The sequence below is a fragment of the Aedes aegypti genome, chromosome 1 (genome assembly GCF_002204515.2).
Source record: "Aedes aegypti strain LVP_AGWG chromosome 1, AaegL5.0 Primary Assembly, whole genome shotgun sequence".
In the NCBI taxonomy this organism is placed as follows: domain Eukaryota; kingdom Metazoa; phylum Arthropoda; class Insecta; order Diptera; family Culicidae; genus Aedes; species Aedes aegypti.
In genome coordinates, this window is record NC_035107.1 from 192,111,087 (window position 1) to 192,132,763 (window position 21,677).

The 21,677-nt window shown below is 40.0% G+C and overlaps 1 protein-coding gene across 1 annotated transcript in view; it reads left to right on the forward strand.

Moving 5' to 3' along the window:
* The window catches only part of LOC5577498 (xaa-Pro aminopeptidase ApepP), a 36,620-nt gene extending 25,254 nt beyond the window's left edge, over nucleotides 1–11,366 (forward strand). The window contains exons 2-9 of the mRNA XM_001656466.2: nucleotides 184–287; nucleotides 382–711; nucleotides 773–1,236; nucleotides 1,300–1,567; nucleotides 1,629–2,076; nucleotides 2,132–2,200; nucleotides 2,268–2,440; nucleotides 10,790–11,366. Of these exons, the coding sequence (XP_001656516.2) occupies nucleotides 184–287; nucleotides 382–711; nucleotides 773–1,236; nucleotides 1,300–1,567; nucleotides 1,629–2,076; nucleotides 2,132–2,200; nucleotides 2,268–2,440; nucleotides 10,790–11,017 (2,084 nt within the window). The 3' untranslated portion in view covers nucleotides 11,018–11,366. The remainder of the gene's footprint in view (nucleotides 1–183; nucleotides 288–381; nucleotides 712–772; nucleotides 1,237–1,299; nucleotides 1,568–1,628; nucleotides 2,077–2,131; nucleotides 2,201–2,267; nucleotides 2,441–10,789) is intronic.
* The last annotated feature ends 10,311 nt before the right edge of the window (nucleotides 11,367–21,677 follow it).

The following is a 21,677-nucleotide window of genomic DNA, read 5'->3' on the forward strand; positions in this document are numbered from 1 at the left end:
ATATAATGTAATTCACATCACGCATCTATTATTATGCAGCCACTCGAGAACTGTTTGTAAACACTGCAGTCTAGAGATCACGCTTCTTTGCATTGAAATGATCATCTACGATCGTCGCCAGCTAATCACAACCTATGACTAATAGCGTGCTGTCCTCCCCTTTTTCGCTTTTCTAATTTTCAGCATCGACGATTTTGGCAGTGATCCCAATGATTGCAGCCAGCGTAAGCCAACAGGGTGGCGCATCAATGCGAAGATCCAAGTGTCTAAATCGGGATCGTATACAGGTAATAGAGACAAAGCGCCGCACAGTGATGAATCATTTATGGTGTGATGATTGTTCAAACGTTGTATCTTTGTTCTCTTCTTGGGGCGTTACAGGTATACGATGGACACGACAAAGCGTTACATCAACGACTTACAGGTTTGCGCAATGAGATGCGCACCAGGGCATCAACCCAGAGCACGGAACTTGATGCGTATTTGATAACTTCGTACGACGAGCACATGTCTGACCATCTGATGGAATCGGACGAACGGTTGAAGTTCTTGACAGGATTCTCCGGTACTACGGGAGAGGCCGTAGTGACTACAAAGTCTGCGGCTTTATGGGTAGACGCCAGGTTCTACGATCAAGCTGATTACGAGTTGAACTGTGATTGGCGGATCTATCGCAGTGGAGAGCATCCTACAATTTCGGAATGGATTTCGGTAGATTCTCGGAATAGGTGATGAGTTGAACAATTCTGTTACAGTATCGATTTCTTTTCAGAGTGAACTGGCTCCAGAGAGTCGAATAGGAGCCGATCCACAACTTGTGCCTCATGCTTTATGGGTTAGCTTGGAACGGCAGCTGAACTCAGACTTCATCAAACTGATAAAGATTCATCGCAATTTGGTGGATTTGGTGTGGGGTGCTCGACGACCTGCACCAAAGCTCAACTCCATCAAGGTACAACCATTGCGGTTCGCTGGTGAACACTGGGAAGTCAAGGTTAATAAACTCCGGTCTAATTTGACGGCCATGAGGTGTGATGCAATGATCGTTACGTCGCTGACCGAAGTAGCATACATTTTGAATCTACGAGGCAGTGATATTCCGTACACTCCAGTGTTCAAGGCGTATTTGGTAGTCAGCAATCGGGAGATTATCCTGTACACGAATAACACACGGAAGAACATGGGTCTGCTGAATCATCTCAAGTCTCACAGCTGTCACAATGAATATTGTGTGCAGTAAGTATAACCGCTCTGAAGGTCTCTTCAGAATTGTTACATATTTTCCCATGAACTTTCCAGAATCAAAGAATACCAAGACGTACTGCGGGACCTGAGAACGCTGTCTCAACATTGGAAACGCATTCTCGTACCATCAGCCGTTGTGTTTGACATGGGAGCATCGGAAGCAATACATTCAGTGCTTCCTCGAGAACTAGTACTGGACAGACCGTCGCCGATTATTTTTCTGCGTGCGCAGAAAAACGAGGTCGAACAACAGGGCATGAAGAAGGCACACATACGCGATGGAGCAGCAATGTGTGAAGTGCTCAGCTATCTGGAAGAAAGGGTAACGACAAGACTCCGTTCAAAATGTAGATCAACAGCTTCAATACTTATTTATCCTTCAGTTCATCGCCGGCGATCACTTCACAGAGCTTTCGCTGGCTAAAGAGATTGATCGTAGTCGTAAGATACAGGATCTCTCGGAAGGTCCTTCCTTCAAAACTATCGTGGCATTTGGTTCGCATAGTGCCATTCCGCATTATACGCCCAGCAATCGTACGGACTTCGAAATTACCGAATATGGTACGCTTCTGATTGATTCCGGTGGCCAATACCAGGATGGAACGACTGACGTCAGCCGGACGATTCATCTCGGGGATCCACACCCTGACCAAATTCGAGCTTACACAAATGTCCTGGTTGGAATGATCCGGTTGTCGGTTCTTACTTTTCCGGAAAATTTGAAGCCAGCCGAGCTGGATGCTCTTGCCAGGGGACCCGTTTGGGGAGATATGAACGACTATCCTCATGGAACGGGTCACGGTATTGGGTCTTATTCCGCCGTTCACGAGTGTAAGTATTTGATACGATTCTTATAGCAGCACTTAATACGATTAGTTCATTACAGCTCCAATCAGCATAGCTTACACGACCAAACAGCGCTACAGCTTCAAGGATGGTTATTTCTTCTCCAATGGTTAGAGCTAGTTCAAAAGCTTATCATGATCTGATATTCCATCAGTAACAAATATATGATCTTTCAGAACCCGGTTATTACAAGAGGGGAGAATTTGGCATACGTTTGGAGAATGTTTTGCAAGTTCATGACACTGGAAAGGTGCACCCCTCTGGCAACAAATTCCTCTCGTTCGAGGACGTCACTCTGGTACCCTTCGAACCCAAAATGATCGATCGCTCGATGCTGAGTGCTCCCGAGGTTAGTATTTCAAAATCCTTTCCTACAAACATACGGTGGGGTGAAACGAACTTGAATTCGCGCAGCGACCCGCAGAGAATGGAGCATGAAATACAGCATTTCACAAGTTAATCGGTAAGGCTAAAGTCGTGAAGCAAGGTATTACTGATAGCACCCCAAAATATTAATACCATATTATTTTTTGTTATCTACTTTGCTTTGATGGGGTCATGCCCTTTACCTCGACCTTAACCGCGATCTGATTCTCTGCTGATTATTATTCCTGCAATTCTTTCTTTCGATATTTGTACTAAGTGACCTGCCCATTGAAGATTGCCGTATTTTACACGCTTTGTGTAGTCCACAGACGCCCAGACGGTTTGATGAACATTTACTCCGTGGATATAGAATTGTTATTTTTTTTCGAACTCTGTGGCTGTGGGGCAACATTTCTATGATATTTTGGCAATAATCGTAGTACGGAAGAGCAGAACTTTCACGAAGCATTCCTGCAAAACTCTAAAATTATGACAGGGTCGCTGTCTGAGATTATTTTTCAACAGTTATCGATATGGGAATGGTTATGGGATTTTCTCTAAATATTCTATCCAAAACCTTTTAGTGGTTTTCTCTAATAGGGTAACGACTGTTTATTTCGTTCTTAAACGCTAAAAGTTGGCGCCAGCGGCAAAAAGTACAGGCAACAACCTTTCGAACAGTCAGTTTCTTTTACTGGCCGCCGAGCGTCGACACTGTTGTTTGTATTGCACCCACTGATCGCGCTACGCTGGATTCTCAAATTTCTCGTGAATCAAAATGTCATCAAAATAGACGAAAAACAAACAACAAAGCAAACTCGCTCACAACCGTTTGTCACAACTGTTGCGAATAAGGACACAATAAAAAGCAAAATTGTCATGACAATCACAGAGCGCAACATTGTTGCAACCTTTTCAACTCGCGAACAATCAGTTATTTTAAACACAAAACCAAATTTGTTTTATGGATGCTGTTTGATAATGTGTCAATGTTTACCAACACGGAGAAAGTTCTCGAAAATTGGGCTCCCCAGAAAATCACTGCGCACGTGGTGATCGATCTTTGTCATATTCTGTTCGAGTGATGATAAACTCATGTTGCGGAATAAAATTGTTGCAACAAGAACAGGAGGTGACAATGTCTTTGTTGCTGCGTGTTGGGTGACAATTGATTCACTGTTTCCTATCAGAACGTATGGAAAACAATGAAAAACGTAAATTACTTGCAATTAGGAAACTGTATCAAAAAAGTAGTGATTAGAAATCAAGTGTAAAGTGAATACATAACTTTTTGTGATTAGTTCATCTTCCGTGGTGCTTTCTTTGCTTCAGGATTTCGTTTTTAATACCACTGAAAAAGAGCCATCTATTGCCTTTTCAGTTTTGAATATCGCCCTATTTTTCTACTTTGAAGTTTTTCCAGGAATCCAAGGGACATACTAGGGTTTCCACCAGAAATTGTTACTGGGGTTTTAAATGTTAAAATTCCTGATCAATAAATTCTTCTAGAAATTTATCTTCAGATTCAACCAAAAATTTCTCAGAGGAAAATCCTCAGGCATACCTTTTAGGAATTCATCTTGATATTCTTCCAAAGATTCCTTCAAAGATCCTCTGCGAATCATTCAGGATTTCCTACCTTTGGTTACTTCAACGATCAATCGAAAAAAAAAAATACTAAAGTAATTTCATCAATAATGCTTCAGGGTTTATTCCAAGGCTGTCTCGAAGAATTCCTCCAGAGATTGCTTCAACAATTACTTCGAAGGTATCTTCAGGAATTCCTTTAGAAGTTAGTTCCAAGGACTCCATCATGCATTACTCAAGAATCACATCACGAAATATTTCGGAAACTTTTCCAAGGATTCTCAAGAAATTCATCACCAGAAACTCCCCCAGGGATTTCACCATGACTTTTGTCAGGGCTTCTAGCATTCCTTCTTAAATTTCACCAGGAGTTCCATAGAAAATAGCACCACGAGTTTCTTCAGCTATTCTTTCTAGTAATTTTTCTACAGATATCTCCGGGGATTTATCCAAAAACTCCCCAGTTTTTTCAGTGATTTCTTCATAAATTCCGCCAAACAATCCTCCAAAGATTTATTTAAGAGTTCATCAAGCGAAACATCAGGAATTCCTGTACAGATTATTTCTGGACTCTCATATATTCTTATCACAAATCTTCCAGTGATTTCCCTAGGAATTTCTTCACAGATTCCTCCAGAAATTCCTTCAGCAATTAACCCAAACATTATTCCAGGAATTGCTTCAGTGATTCCTTTAAGATTTCCTCTAGAAATACATGCAGAGTTTTACTCCCGGAACTCTTACAGTAATTCTACTTGAAATACCTCCTAGGATTCATCAAGGAATACTGCAAAAATAATCCACCAAAACTTCCCGTACGGGATTCCACAAGAAATTTCTTTAGAGATCCCTCTTGCAATTTTTTGAGAGATTTCTCCAGGTTATCCTCCGGCGATTCTTCTAGGAAATTTTCAATAAATTCTTTCGTAAATTCCTGTAGTGCTTCCTTCAAAGATTCTTCTTGGATTCTGAAGGGACTCTACGAGGCATTCGTCCATCAGTTCCTTCCAGTATTTTTGTAGAATGTTTTTTTTTGTTTTCAAAAAATCCACCAATAATTACCTTAGTGAATCATTAAGGAGCTCTTTTAGGCATCGCTGTAAAAGTTCTATCAAAAATATGTTTAGGAATTTCTTCAACGAATTCTCTGGGAATTTCACCAGTGATTTCTTTAGTAGTTCCTCCATGGATTTGTCAAGAAATTGCTCAATGGATTTTTTTTCACAAATTTTCCAAAAATTCTTCCTGGTGTTCCTTTAAGGATTCAACCAGGAGTCATTCAGAGAAACGTTTTTTTAATCTTCTAATAAGCGGTTTCTTCACCACCACTTAGGCCTTAAACCTGGTTTAATCGTATGGGTAAGCGTGGTTTACGGCTTAATCGAAGGTGAAGAAATAAGTGAATATCAGTGGAATCTCTGAAGGAATAATCTTTTGGAATTTTGTAGAAGCTTCCTGATGAAATACTTAGAGTAAAGAAAGGACGATTTTGTAGTTCAATCTTTCGCGGAATTTCTGGTAGATTTTTTGGTAGATGGTTCTTCAGCAAAAAAAAATCATGTAGACTTTTTGAAATTTTTTTGGTTAATTCGCTGAAGGAATTTATTATATCCCTGAATAAATTCTAAGAAGAGTGTTTGATCTCACCATCGGCTTCGGGCTCTACCCAATTTGAATACCCCAATTGCATTAAGAAATGCCCCCCGACAAACGTGATCCACATTACACATACCAAATTTGTACGCACACTCTTCCACCACACATTGACCATATACTCTTTACGATAGTAAATACGATTTATTGTAAATAGTACGTATAGATAAGAGATAGAAATCAATTATATTTTTTGTAGTCAGTATTCCTCTGTCCGAATAGGCAGGATGCCTTTTCGGACCCAATAAATTTCTGGTGAAGTATCCGTTTTCCTGATTCCCGTTGCTGCTGAAGGATTCCGACGACACACAGCGTAGGGTCCGGTCCCCAGACGAAACAAAGGGAAATCCTAGTAAAACCTTCTAAATGTTTTCTGGTGGAAATCCTGGCGAAACTCTGGTGATATTCCTATTATCAACGCTGGAAGAATTTTTAATGAAATTCCTTTATGAGTATAGTAGGTAAAGGTATAGGTAAAGTTTCTGAAGGAATTACTGGTGGAATATTCATAAGGAAATCCTTGGAGAATTTTTCAAGAATGTTTTGAACTCCCTGTAAAATCACCGGATAATCTTGATGCAGTTTCTGAAATAATTTGTAGAGGAAACTCTATTAGAATTTCTGCTGAAATACATGGAGGAATATCTGATGGAATCCTTTTGAGAAACCCCTGGAGGATTTATGAAAGGGATTTTTATTTGGAATCCTTAGAGGAAATCATAGCGGAATTTTTGAAAGAATTCTTCGTGGAATTGCTGAAGAAATTCTCATAGAAACTCCTGATATATTGCAGGGTTCCCTATTTACTTACGAAATCTTTATAAGAAATTTCTGATAAAAACCCTGGAGAAATTCCCGATAGATATTTCGCAAGAAATTTCTGATAAAAAATTCAGGAGGAATCCCTTGAAAAATTCTTGGACTATTTCCTTATGGTATTTGTGGTGGAATCCTTTGATGAATTCTGCGGGGAAAAATTCCGGAAGGAATCCTTATAAGAAATTTCTGGTAAAATCCGTAGAGCAATTCCTGATAACCCTCGAGAATCCTTGGAGATATTCCGGGAGATTCCGTTAAGAGAGGTATTCCGGGAGTAATCCATTAAGGAACTCGAAGACTAACTCATTGAGGAATTCCGGGAGGCATCTTTTGATCAATTCCGAGAGAAATCACTTGAGAAATTTCGGGATGAATCCATTAAGGAATTTCGGGAGGACGTGATTATTTCCTGGAGAAATCTCTTAAAGAATTCCCAAGAGAAACTCCTGGGAGAAAATTGTGGGAGAATCCTGTAATAAATTGCTGCAGGAGTCTGTAATAAATATCCTGATAGAACTCAGAATAACCCTAGAGGATTTCCTGAAGGAACCTTTAGAAAAAATCCTGAAAAAAATCTTGACAGAACTTCTGACGAAATCCCAGAAGGTGTTCATGATGCACTCTCAAAAGGATTTTATAATGAAATCTTATAAGTATTCCTAATGGAATCCATGGAAGAACTTCTGATGGCATTCCTGCAGAAACTCCTAGTACAATCTATAGAAGAGCTCCTGATGAAATCCCTAGAGAAACTTCTGATGGAATCCTTGAAAAAACTTCTGATGTAAACCCTGGGTGAATTCCTGATGGAATTCTTAGAAAAACTCTTGATAAAATTCCAGTATGAATTCCTGGTAGAATCTCTGAACGAACTCTTCATGGAAACCCTGGAAGAAGTCCTGATGAAATCCCTTGAAGAACTCCTGATGCAATCCCTAAAGAAACTCCAACTGTAATACCTAGAAGAACTACTGATGTAATCACTGGAAGAACTACGAATGGAATCTCAGAAGGAACTAATGACGGGATCCCTTTAAAAACTTCTGATAGAATCTCTGGATTTCTGATAATATGCCTGACGGAATCCCTGTAGGAATTCCAAATTGATATCCAAATGGAATCCCTATAGGAACTCCTGATGGAATAGCTGGAGGCCCTTTTGATATTTTTTTTGAAGGAATTTCAGGTTGAATATCTAAAGGAACAGCAGATGAAATCCCTGGAGGAACTCCTTATGAAATCCCTAAGAGCAATCTCCTGAAGAACTTTTGATATAATCCCTAGAAGAAATTCTGATGCAAAGTTCCAGGTGAATTCTCTAAAGTATCTTCCGATGTAATCTTTAGGAGAAATTCCAGGTAGAATATCTAAGGAAAATGCTAATGAAATCCCTAGAGGATCTCCTGTTGAAATTTATGGAGGCATTTCTGATAACTCCTTATAAAATCTATAATATAATCTCTGGAGGATCTCCAGTTAGAGTGTCTGAAGGAACTTCTGATTGAATCTTCATGTGGCTTTAAGCTTACCGTGCCTAAGAATGAATGGTTAGGGGGGTCTAAATAAAACCTAACCTATAACGGAGCCTGTTGAGTACCAGGGTGCCCTCTACAGTATTATGTTTTACCTGTGCTATCCGGAGCAATGGTGCAAGTGACCTTGTGTTTCTCCGAGATAATCGGCTGCCCTTCTTCAGTCTGAGCCTGAGGCTAAATAAGGGTGGGATTATAAATACGTTGTAATTTAGTTTAAATTTCCACCTTTATGGTTACGCTTTATGCGTTTTACACAGTGTATTCTGCAGTGATGCATTTTGAACTGAACGCGAGCCAAAAATGAACGGAGCGCGTTCAAATTTTGAACGAGAACGCAGTAAACATTGAACTCTCGAGCCAGAGCCTGTCGTTGCTCTCGAACGGCCCGTTCAGAACGCAATGCATTACAACGGTAATCAAAGCATGGGTTTAGGTTTATACCTGGAAAATATTTCTTAAACTGATGATAAGTTCCATTTAATTATAATAAACATAGCATTTCTAGCTTTGAGCACCTTAAAAACAACTTTGGCACGTTCAGATGCCGTGAAATCTGTCAAAACCATCTGCTTTCAATTTTCTGCTCTCTAGCGTTCAAATTTTTGAACTGAACAATGAGCAAGCCTACTTGATCACTCCGTTCAAAAATTTGAACTGGAACGCGAACTGAACGCGTTCAAATGCATCACTGGTATTCTGTGCTTTTCGCCTTTGGCGACTTTTAAGAGATACTTATCTGTGTTTTTTTCGCTGCTACCTAGTCTTTTTCGTGCTGAGATTGCGAAAAGCTTAATTAGTTTGGGTAGTGGCTACGGTTAGGGTAGCTTAGATCAATCTTCAGCATAAAATATCAGCAACGATCAATCTTTGTATACTCATGCAAAATGGTACAGCTCAAGTGGGGCTAGTTCAAAAACCTTACTTTTGTGAGGAGATCTACAAAAAATGGTGCAAAAATAACAAGAAACAAAAAAAATATCGTGATTTGAATATTTTTAAGTGGTAAAAAATGAAGCTGCCGGTATAGGGGTTAATCTAGGTAATCTTTTGGGCCCAGTTTTTGCTATTTTCAGAAACATGAAATGGCAAACACGCGTTCCAGGCTTCGCACGCTAACGTAGCTACACTTATTTCTGAGTTAACAACCAGAGATGTATGTGCTGTCACAATTGATATTTCTGTAGGTGATCTCAATAGGAATTACGTCTTTCGTTTTGTAGTGTATTTATCACATCAGAACCATCCCCAACTGATGATTACAAACGAGTTGTCGTACACTACCTATGAAAAGGCTTTCTGCTGATTGTGGGCAGTCATGCTAATACTCATCACATCATCTGGAGCAGCTCAGATATCAATTTGAGAAGCTCCAGTCTGATGGAATGCTTCAGTAGTTCAAATCTTGGATTACTTATTATAGGAAATCGCTCAACGTTCATGGTTTCTGCTATATAGCTGCTATATGCTCTAGAGAAGAAGTGTTAGTCATAATGCTTTGCTCGAACAGAATCAGACACGAGTTGACGAATTGGTATGTATCAGATGATGAATCATTATCTGATCATCGCTACATCTCTGTGAACATATGAATGAAAATTCGAAGACTTTAATACAATACTATAATACAATACTATAAAACAGCTATAATATAATACCAACATATAATTTCATCATAAAAATGAGGATTTTTGTTTTGCGAAAAACAATGTTTCCCTTTGACGAACAGGTTTTCTTAGGAGTTTTAGGAAAAACTATTTAGTTCTTCAGCTAAAAGCACTTTGTAGGATCTTATATTTTTTGAACTTCGTAGAATAATAGCTGAATGATGCACAAAAATAATCAATTTCGATTTTATCAATAAAAAAAAATAGCAAACAAAGTGTCCACTTTATACAATGTACAGTCCTTACATGATGGATCATTTAAATAACCAAAACGGCCGCTATGGAAAGCATACATAGCGCCACCGTAGCCTTGTGTGTTTGACAGAACAGCAATGCTATCACAATGTTAAATCCTATATACAGTGGCGTCTTTGTTTTGATGTGGTGAGCACTGACAAAAACTACCTTCAATGATCCATTGGAGCGAGGAATGTGCCGCAAAATGATACAGTATCAGGCAGAAAAAAGCACCAAAAAAAGTTTACCCTATAAAACGGTTGTCGTCTTCTGATACCTGCATCTTTAAAAGTGTTTCAACAAAACTCATCTTTCTTTTGAAAAATTATTGAAAAGTCGTCCAATTCATTTTTTAACCTTGGTTGTGATTGCAAAACCCATATTAAACCAAAGTTTCAACCCCAAGCTGATTCAGTCGATCTAACTTAAATTTGTCAAGTTCGTTTTTAACTTATGGAAAATATTACGTGAAGCGTTATGATTAAATAGACAGATTTCCAACGAGTTGTTGTTTCTCGTGTGCCTGTTTAAGCCGCTTAAGGTAATAATAGAACGAAGCAACACCTCAAATTTTTAAGAGCACAAACCAAAAAGAGAGAGAGAACCAAACAGCGCTCCGAGTTGAAAATTTATCCCATTGGTCTTCACCAGCAAACAATCAATTTGATTGATTTTCAACACGAACTGGTGACAGATTCTCCAGTCTTGTGCACTTGAAAATTCAAAGTTTGGCTTCGTTTTATAATCACCTTAATGGCGGCGTATCACCGTAGTTCGTTTTTCCACCATATAAAAGTTAACAAAAAATCTGATATCTTGCTCTCCTTCAACCCCCAGATCAAATGGATCAATGACTACAACGCTCGAATTCGACAGCTAGTTGGTGACGAGCTCAAACGCAAGCAGAAAATGGAAGCCTTCTACTGGATGATGAACAAGACACGAAACATTCCCGAATATCGGTCCGATGCGGACTACGGTGCTGCTGGATCTGTTGCGTTGAACTTCCGAGTAATTTCCCTGATACTAGCGACCATCATAACTAACATTCTAATTCTGGGATAGAGCAACTAGTCCAATGCCGTGTTAATAGTTCAAAACGCCTCATCGCCTGTCCAGCTCTCTCTCTCTCTCCACCATTCGAAACGCTCGTTGGTCTTTCAAACTAAAAAAAAAGCGAACAATCGACCAACCCACCCACTGTCTCTCTATCAATGTAGCTATATCTTTCACTGTTTGCTCGTAGGTTAGGCCTAGTGAATAAGAAAAGAAAAACCACTGTTCATTAACTTATTTATTAATAATGTATAATTGGATGATCGATGTTATAGTTACCAGAGCGCAAGCAAGTGATATTTTACAAAGCCACTGAATTCATTAGAGATTAAACAAACACTAGCCCGAACGCGAAAAATCATACGACTCATTGTTAAGGAAAGAAAGTCCGTGGCTATTAAGTTGCAACCCCATAGACTTGAGAAGCAAAAACTGTAAATCCACTGACGTTATTTTTGACGATTCTCATATCTCCACAATCAACGTATGTGCAAGGTTCATAACGTTTCGAAGCACATTAAGCAAACAAAAATTACAGCTAAGAAATGTTTTTCGCAGTTTCGCTCTGGAGTTGTGATTACCTGATGGATACTTAGCTGCAATAGAATATAATGCAATGCAATGCAACATAATGTAAAAATGGAGAACTTAGAGGATCACAAACGAATAAAGTATTGTGGTACGGGAAAAATTATTACAAGAAATGATACAAACAGGTAAGCAATCGTCACCAGTGACCAGTGGTGGAAAGAATCATGCCGTTTACGCAAAATGAACCAATATTAACGTTCAACGCTCCGTCATAGTAATCATCGTCATCATCGAAACTTCAAAAGCAGTTTTTCTGTTTAAAACTGAAAATTATTCTATGAAAATGTGTTCACTATGTCTCGGTTGAAGAATAGAAGCTTTTGAAAATTCCGAAATCAATGACGGATCCTGCCCCCTTAAGCAGGATCCACGCTCACACGCTCACGAACCAACAGCGACGGATTTGCTCACAGATTATTGTGTCGGAGAACCAGAACAAAACAAATGTAAAAAGAGCGTGATTGCTGGATGGGCAGAGTCTGCTCACAGCCGTTCTTTTTGAGTTCATAGCTATTTTTGTAAATAATTGGATGGATTATGATTATAATAGATAGATTATAAACTAAAGTACGACAGTATTGAGAAAATTAACCGATATATGGTGTTATTGTAGAAATAATACAGGGAATCGGATGCGTGATTGCATGTCAAAATAAAATGATGCGATGCCCTCTATTGTATTTGTGTTCGGGCGATCATGAGCAAAGAAAGCAAGAACGCAATCGCACAAAAGGAACCATCGATGCGGTAGCATTTTTATGTTGTGCATGAACAGACTCTGTTCACCGTTTTACAGCATTGGCAGTGACGTGATTGTCTACCTGAGGGTTGTATAGCAAGTGATGTACATGGATCATCAATACATGCAAGTAAAACATGGAATGTATTTTTCAGGTTCATTGATTATATTTGAGTTAATCATGCTTTCAATGCAAACATAGATTAGCAATCAGTGCGCATCGTACCTTCGTGCTGTGCGTACACGAATTCTCTCTGCTCTTGGAAGTTTTCTTAAAAACTACCTAAACAAATAAAACAGTACTTTTCAGTGCGAAAATTGAAAACGGTACTTTTCAGTGCTACTATAACAGTAATCCGGGGTAACATTGATCATTTTTGACGTTAACTACGTCTTACGGCAATATACTGGATGTCAATTGAAAATCTAAAATGTTACGACCGTCACGAAATTATGTAAGATTTTAAATACTAATAACTCAGCCATTTATCGGTAGATTTTCAATATTTTCCCACCAATCGGTCGGAAATTTATATAACATTTTACTCAAATGGAGAAAACTTTTGATTTTTGACGATAGACTGTCGACAATTGGAAAAATGTCGACCCCTTTCTTACGCAACCAAACTCATTTATCTTGTCTTCCACGATTCCTTTCGGTTGGCTAGTGCACTATTAAAGCAGACCAATTTCTGCTTCTTCGCGCATTCTTCTTTTGACGTTAACTACGTCTTACGGCAATATACTGGGTGTCAATTAAAAATCTAAAATGTTGGGACCGTCACGATATAATATAATATCGAGTTTGAACTAAAGGAAGGCTGCAACTATGAAAATCGACAAAAATTCAAATGCAAAAAATCACTTGGCGCAGTTAATGTCATGGTCGTGTCTTGGTACACAACCCCCTCTGTTTTTTTTGAATATATCTTAAATATTTCGTTTGAAAATGCATATGTTGCAAATTTTATATTTTTAAAACAAGTACTGCCACCCATAGCTCATGACTATATAATGTATTTTGTTTTTTGAAAAATTTAAGCATGTTTAACAAAATGTTTTAAGTGATTTTTTGATTTAGCTGATTTGGGGTAACATTGATCACCTATGTAAACAACGTTCGGCAATATTGAAAATATCGTTACTTACTTGAATCATGGACCCCGAAGCCGAATATGAAGGCCAAACGCTTACAAGTCATTTACTTTTTGAGTTATTTTAAAATTAAAAACACTTCGAACCACGGAATACGCCTAAAGGTAGGCAATTTCCTAAGGGAATTCTATATTCTTTACAGTAGTTCGTTAATGTTGCCTAATTGAGCATACTTATGAAAGTTTTGACAACGGAATCGTTTTCGGCGATACCATTTTTAGTAAGAACCGCATTTCCCTTGCTCATATCGTTTGCAGAACTTATGTGAGACATGAATCTTCGGTAGTGTCATCCTTACCCATTGAAATAATTGTTTCGAAAAGTTGACAAATTTACGCATAATGTAAACGCAATTTTCGCAAAAATCCTCACTTACATTAGCTTATGAATATAAGAAAGAGAAGCACCATTCGCGATTTGAAGATGTTCCATCAATAAACAATGATACGAACTTGTTACGAGATGAGTTATTCCGATCAATTTTACCCGCTGATCAATGATACCCCGGATTACGGTACTATTTTTTCTACTATTTTTTTTTTCCTTCTAAGCAATGGGGGGATAATCTGCTCAACAGACTCCGGACCGAGGTCCGGGAGTGTGGGGTTGGGAACCATTTACTACATACAAGCAGTAAACAGGACTACACCCCCGACCCACTAAACCATTTCCATTGCCGCCAAACCCTTCGTCTCTCCGGGACCACCAAGAAGGCATTGCTTCGGAGAGGGGCTATTGCACATCGCATCCTCCAGGTTAGCTGCGTAGCCATGCAGCAACGAACATCGATGACACGCTTAGGGGGGTCCACCAAGGTAGCATGCTGGCGCATTGCCAGCTTCCCGGGTGGTCCTGACCCCCCGTTGTCCGCTGAAAGCGGGCAGGGTCGACCACTAAGCCCGCGCCCAGCTGCACCGCAGGTATCAAGAACTGATACTGCGGGCTTCGCAATTTGACCTACTGAAGGCTCAGGTCCTATCAGCTAGCACCAGCTGGGATTGCTGACGAAGGGGCCTCCACCTGCCCCGAACAACCAGAGACTCGTATCCACCCAGTAGGCCTGCGCCACGACAGCAACGCTACCAGGATGTTCTCCCCGCGGCCACTTAATCGCTGTAAGGGTCGATTTCGACCGTAGGGCACCGGTATGACCTACGTAGCCGACTGCGAACCCTTGGACCACCTGTTGATTAGCGTCTGCACTAGTCACTCCTCGAGTCCACACGCCACCTCCTTTGGAGTTCCGAGACGATGTGGGTGATAGCCGATGAAACGGCATTCCAGCCAAACTCGTCTGCACACATCCACTGGACCAAATTGTCCGGAGTCGTGTCCCGACCGCATGTGGCAAACATGCGGTCACGCATTGTGCGGAAACGCGGGCACACGAACAAAACGTGTTCCGCCGTTTCCTCTAAACCCGCACAAACTGGACATTCGGGAGAACCCGCATGACCGAAACGGTGTAGATACTGTCTAAAGCATCCATGACCCGAAAGGACCTGTGTTAGGTGGAATGTTAGTTCCCCATGGCGCCTATTGACCCAGATATCTAACCTCGGAATCAACCTGTGAGTCCACACTCCCTTGGTGGAACTGTCCCACGCACGCTGCCATTTGACCATAGAGGTCAGTCTGGCAGTCCTGCGTATGCCTCTTGTGCCGCGCCTTTCGAAGCACTCTATGTCTTCCATGATAAGGATACCAATAGGCATCATACCGGTGATGACACAGAGTGCATCGTGTGACACGGTACGGTACGCGCTCGCAACCCTCAGGCACATTAGCCTATAAGTACTCTCTAGCTTGCTACGGTAGCTATCGGTACTCAAAGCCGTGCCCCAAGCCGGGCCACCATACCTCAGTATGGACGAGGCGACACTGGCCAGAAGCTTACGCTTGCTGGCGTACACCGCAGAGCTATTGGACATCATCCGGGACAGTGCCACAATAGCTGTGAAGGCTCTCTTGCAGGCATAATCGACATGGCTACCGAAGGTAAGCTTGTCGTCGATCATCACCCCCAAGTGTTTGACGGAGCGCTTCGAAGTGATTGTGCAGTCGCCTACACTGATCACCACTTGCTGCACCGACTTTCGGTTGTTGACAACAACAGCCTCAGTTTTGTGGTGAGCCAATTCGAGTTTCCTGGAGCTCATCCACTCCTCCACAATTGCGATCGAGTGGGCTGCAGTCAATTCCACTTCTTCGATCGATTCACCGTAGACCTCCAGCGTAATATCGTCGGCAAAGCCAACGATGACCACACCCGCCGGGAATTTTAATCTCAACACCTCGTCGTACATGACATTCCATAACACCGGACCCAGGATGGAACCTTGCGGGACTCCTGAGGTTATGTGAAAGCACTTCCGACCCACCTCTGTGTCATAGACTAATACCCGATTCTGGAAGTAACTTCCGAGAATCTTGTACAGGTACTCGGGTGTCCCCAGACGCAGGAGCGCATCAGCAATAGCCGCCCAACTGGCACTATTAAATGCGTTCCTTACATCCAGAGTCACTACTGCGCAGTAGCAAATCCCCCCCCTTTTACGCTGGAGTGCTATCTCAGCGGTTTTCTTAACCGTCAGAATAGCGTCTACGGTGGACCTCCCTTTCCGGAAGCCAAACTGGTTGCTTGAGAGACCATTTACACCCTCGGTGTACCTCGACAGTCTGTTGAGGATGATCTTCTCGAGCACTTTCCCCACCGTGTCAATCAAGCATATTGGTCTATACGCCGACGGGTCACCGGGTGGTTTCCCCGCCTTTGGCAATAGTACCAGGCTCCGCCTCTTCCACGCATCTGGAAATACTCCCTCGTCCAGGCATATCTGCATAGCAGATCTGAACATACCGGGAGCCTCCAAGATTGCGACTTTGAGGGCCAGGTTTGGAACTCCGTCCGGACCTGGTGCCTTCCCCATGTTTAAGGATTTTGCAATCCCTACAAGTTCCTCATCGGTTACTCTATCCTCATCATCAGCCCCAATCCCCGGCTGTCCTACAAAAGGAGGCCATGGGCTAGGGTTGTGGCGCGGAAAGAGTTCCTCGATGATTCCCTCCAGCATCCGTGGAGATTGCTCCGTAGGAGCAATTGCACCTCTTGTCTTCGCCATAACGATCCTGTAGGCATCACCCCACGGGTTCGCGTTGGCACTCTGACAGAGTCCCTCGAAGCAGGCCTTTTTGCTTGCTCTTATCTCGGACTTCAGCGCGACTTTGGCAGTGGTGAACACCGCCCGTCGTTCTTCACGCTCCTGCTCGGTACGTGCTCGCTGCATCCGTCTCCTGGGCCGTAGGCAGGCACGGCGCAGGTTCGCAATAGCTTGAGTCCACCAGTACGTCGGTGGTCTCCCATTCCTAGGGTGGACTTTTCTAGGCATGGTCGCATCGCATGCACGCGTAAGCACCGCTACCAGTTCGTCCCCGCTTAGGCCGAGTAGGTTACGCTCACGGCGGAGCGCCTCCCTAAGTACTTCATCATTGAAGTACGATGTCTTCCACCTACGAGGGCTTGGCCTTGACCTAGCCGCTTCCCGGATAAAAACGTATCATTCAGTGAATGGAATAAACCATTAATGTACAATATAACGTATTGGATACAATACAGCGTATTGTAATTGAATGTCGAAGCAATATTATTCATGTTTGGATATACAATAGACCATTTCCGTCAGACCTTACCCCCTATTTTTATATTTTTCTTCGAAAGACGATTATTTTTAATGATTATTGACGCTTTCAGATCTAATTTATATGCACTCCTGATTTTATTGTAAATTTTTGAAAATTCGAGAATTTACCACATTTTGAGTAGTGCGGCACAGTTGTTTCAACCCTGTGGGTAAACAAAGTGGAGATTTTCCCACAACTTTCAAAACCCCTGCGCTGAGTGTTTGTAGATATGACGAAATGTCAATGTCAAATCAAGCACACGAGACGACACGACAAAATGGCGAAATCTGAGAGAAATCTGAGGTCCGATGGGCAAGCTTCGTTGTAAATGAAGCCCATCCTTTACTATTGTACTTATAACAAAAACTTTTACCGGAAGACGACTGCTAATAGACCGTTTTAAGCTTAGCAAGTGATGGAATTCTCCTTGGAAGCATTTCTGCAACGCTGCGGAACGTTTTCTACAAGAGGGGCATATTGACCGGTTTGTTTTGAAACGTCAAGAATTGGACCGTTTGCAGATTTTTCGGGGAGACCTACGAGAGTGGTAAAATGGGGAAGTATGTATAATCCATTGGTCATATGGTTCCGGAACAGCTTGACGACATAAGCAGCAGATATCAAACGGTAGGGTAAACAGGTATAGGCCCCCCTAAGGAAAAACTGCTCTATCGCAGTGGCAAATCCATTACTTATACAGTTTTTGGTGTCAAAGTGTTATTTACTTAGTTAATCATGCTTTGCATGCAACTTTCTCTTGCCAGGTAGCTTCTAAAGCGAGTACAAGACGTTATCTGCAAACGGTCCAATTCTTGACGTTTCAAAACAAACCGGCCAATATGCCCCTCTTGTAGAAAACGTTCCGCAGCGTTGCAGAAATGCTTCCAAGGAGAATTCCATCACTTGCTAAGCTTAAAACGGTCTATTAGCAGTCGTCTTCCGGTAAAAGTTTTTGTTATAAGTACAATAGTAAAGGATGGGCTTCATTTACAACGAAGCTTGCCCATCGGACCTCAGATTTCTCTCAGATTTCGCCATTTTGTCGTGTCGTCTCGTGTGCTTGATTTGACATTGACATTTCGTCATATCTACAAACACTCAGCGCATGGGTTTTGAAAGTTGTGAGAAAATCTCCACTTTGTTTACCCACAGGGTTGAAACAACTGTGCCGCACTACTCAAAATGTGGTAAATTCTCGAATTTTCAAAAATTTACAATAAAATCAGGAGTGCATATAAATTAGATCTGAAAGCGTCAATAATCATTAAAAATAATCGTCTTTCGAAGAAAAATATAAAAATAGGGGGTAAGGTCTGACGGAAATGGTCTATTCAAAAACAATATAATATATTGTAACAGAACATTGTATTGTTTTTAATTGGTTTTATACCTTACAATTTTGGTCAAATTCCTATTTTCGCGTAAAACAACTGATGCTTTTTTCTATGTAGCTTTGCTGAAAGAAATAAACAAAACAAGTTCAAAAAGCAAGAAATGTTGGGTGGAAAATATTCAAAAAGTAAAAATAAGTAGTTTTTTAGAAGTCACTTGACATTAGCTGTAACGACGAATGCAACCATGATACAGTTTGTTGAATTGTGTTTGTATTGTACAACAATACACGAATTGCTTATCAAGACAATACATGAACAATATATCGTATTGTATTTTCAAAATGTTTGTATGAGAAAATATCTATATTTGTATTGTTACGATACTTAACCACCCATACATTATATTGCAAAAATCTCATATACCATACAGTGAACTGTTCAAAACAATATATTGTACTGTAACTGTATTGTCATTTTACAATATACTGTATTGTATTTCCAATATATCGAATGGTACACTCAGGCAAAAATACTATGAATATTTATTATTTCCCCTTATGTTTATTAGCCACAAGAAATCGGTAAGTATTTCATTAATTCACCTTATGAATTGATCTGAATCATGCCAATGTGGTATCTTGCTTATTTCATAAAACAGCATTATGAAAATTGAAATAAAAATTTAAGAATTTCTTCTATCAGTAGTATAAACTGCATTACTTTTTATGTCATATATTATTGTTTAATTATTCGTTATTATATTCATTTGACAATGCATTCCATTCAGAGTATTTACAGAAATTTAAATGCGTTCTACTACCTAATTTTAGACAAATGATCAGTTAACGTGTGGAAATCGAATTTCCAACTATTTTGCCGTATTGTGAGGATCACATAGCAAAGTATTATTGCACATCGAGCTGTGACGTGTCGAGGAATGAAAATTCGATTTTCACACGTTGGTTACCATTTTCTAAAACAGATGTTGAACAAACTGGGAATGTAATTATTCGGACTACAATATTTACAAACTCAACCATTATTCTCCGTCTATTACAATCTCAATTTCCATTTTCGATTTGAAATTTTTTGGATCTCCGCGGTTGTACATTGCTGAATTTCCTTTCAGAACTTTTGAAAAAGTGACACAGTATGTTGGATCTCAACGATGGCGGTGATTTCGAGATGCAATTTCATAATAACAACCTTAGGGCCCATTCACAAATTTCATAACGCTGAAGGGGTGGATGGGTGTCCTTAAGATGTTACAGCTCATACAAAATTCGAAAAATATTCATACAAAATGCGTTACGAGGGGGTGGGTGGGTGTCAGAAATGGACATTTTCGGCGTTATGAAATTTGTGAATAAACCCTTATGAGTTTTTCACATTAGAGACAGCTATGTGAATCGTAAGGCTGCTTAATGAAATTGATATACGTTAATTAAGTATAACTAACTTCGCAATTAAGGTTTTCATCAAGCTAATATGAAATTCATAATAGCCTTATGATGTATGGTTTCATTAATGGAATGACTAATGAAAGCAATGGAAATCTTAAGGCGCGCAATGAAATTTGTAAACTTTCATTATGTTCACCTATTTTTTCGATTATGATTATCATTCCAAAGGTATGGAATCCATATTAGCCTTCTGAAATCGGATTTTATGGAATTTTCAATGCATCATAAGGCAAAATTTATGGAATTCGTTAATTAATTTGCCTGAGTGTACTGTTTCAATACGTTATATTGTTTTTGTATTTTATTTTTTATCCGGGTTCCTCAACCCGCTGCCTGCTGTTGTTGTAGTCGATACTGTAGCGAACCGCCTACAATACGGGGTGGGTGTCGAAAATGGACATTTTTGGCGTTATGAAATTTGTGAATAAACCCTAAAACGATTTTTTAGCGTGTGGAAAATTAATCGATTGAAAATAATCGACATTTAGTTACACACGCCAGCAAAATACCACACGGATAAAAATTGTAATCGTGGCGTAGTTGCTTTAAGTTACCGACCGAAATCTTGTTCATTAAAACGTTAGAATCTTATAAGTATACGTTTTATTCGACTCAATATCTCAAATTATGACGTAGCATGTGGAAGTTCCTGGGAGAGATTCAAATCGACTTTAGAAAGTATTTCCCTTCATACATTTTTTTAGCGTATTCGTCGTAAATAATCGATTTTTTGAAAACATTTGACATGCCTAAAATTTGCATGACATCTCTCACACGCACACAAACAAAGTATGACAAGGTACAAGGTACGACCATCGAAAGGTATAATCGTTTAGAAATATAGAATATAAAAATATGGTAGATGTGTGCTTGCGAACAGACTTCGTAGGTTCTGATTAACAAAGTTATTAAAACATATTTTTATGATATTTTGCATTGTAACATTTTATAGCTTTGCAGAACAAAATTTATACTGTTTACAATTTATACAAATATTCGTCATTATATAGAAAGTAGCATACCGCTTTTTCAATGACTTTGATGATCCCGTAACTGTCTAACGCAAGCCAAACTTTTCAATCCGACGTATCTGCAAAAATAAACAAATCGAGATTTGCTTTGCATGGGCTTGACAAACGCATAATCTACCTATTGTGTCTATAAAAGTATTCCTACATCCATTTTTTGATTTTTAGAAATAAATTAAAATTATGCCCTATGTGCACTTTACTCAGTGTTTTTAATTTGGCTACATACACCCTTCGTTTGCAAAGCGACTCAACTGTCAACATTTTTCATGCTAGCACATACACCGTACATATGCTCATAGTAAAGCGACCTATATGTAGAATCAAAACATAAAATTTCGAACACCAGATACGTCATACTGTTTCCAAATCACTAAACATGTTGGAAATCGAGAGAATTGGATTTCCACAGTTTAGCGAGCGTACGGGTCGGCAAACTGATGTGGAACATCATCAGTATTCGGTTTAAGACAATATTTCTCACCAAATTTCGCACAAGAACTGTTCTTCTCCGGCTTTTGTTATTTACGGCTCCGTCCGGTGCTCCTCTTAGTCGAGTTGAAATTGGAAACATTCGGAAACTAATATTCGTTGTCGTTGAAAGTTGAAACTGACGAATTGACTAAGTTTAATAAGTTTTATGGGAATTTGCAAACCGGTGTATGTGCAACTTCAAAA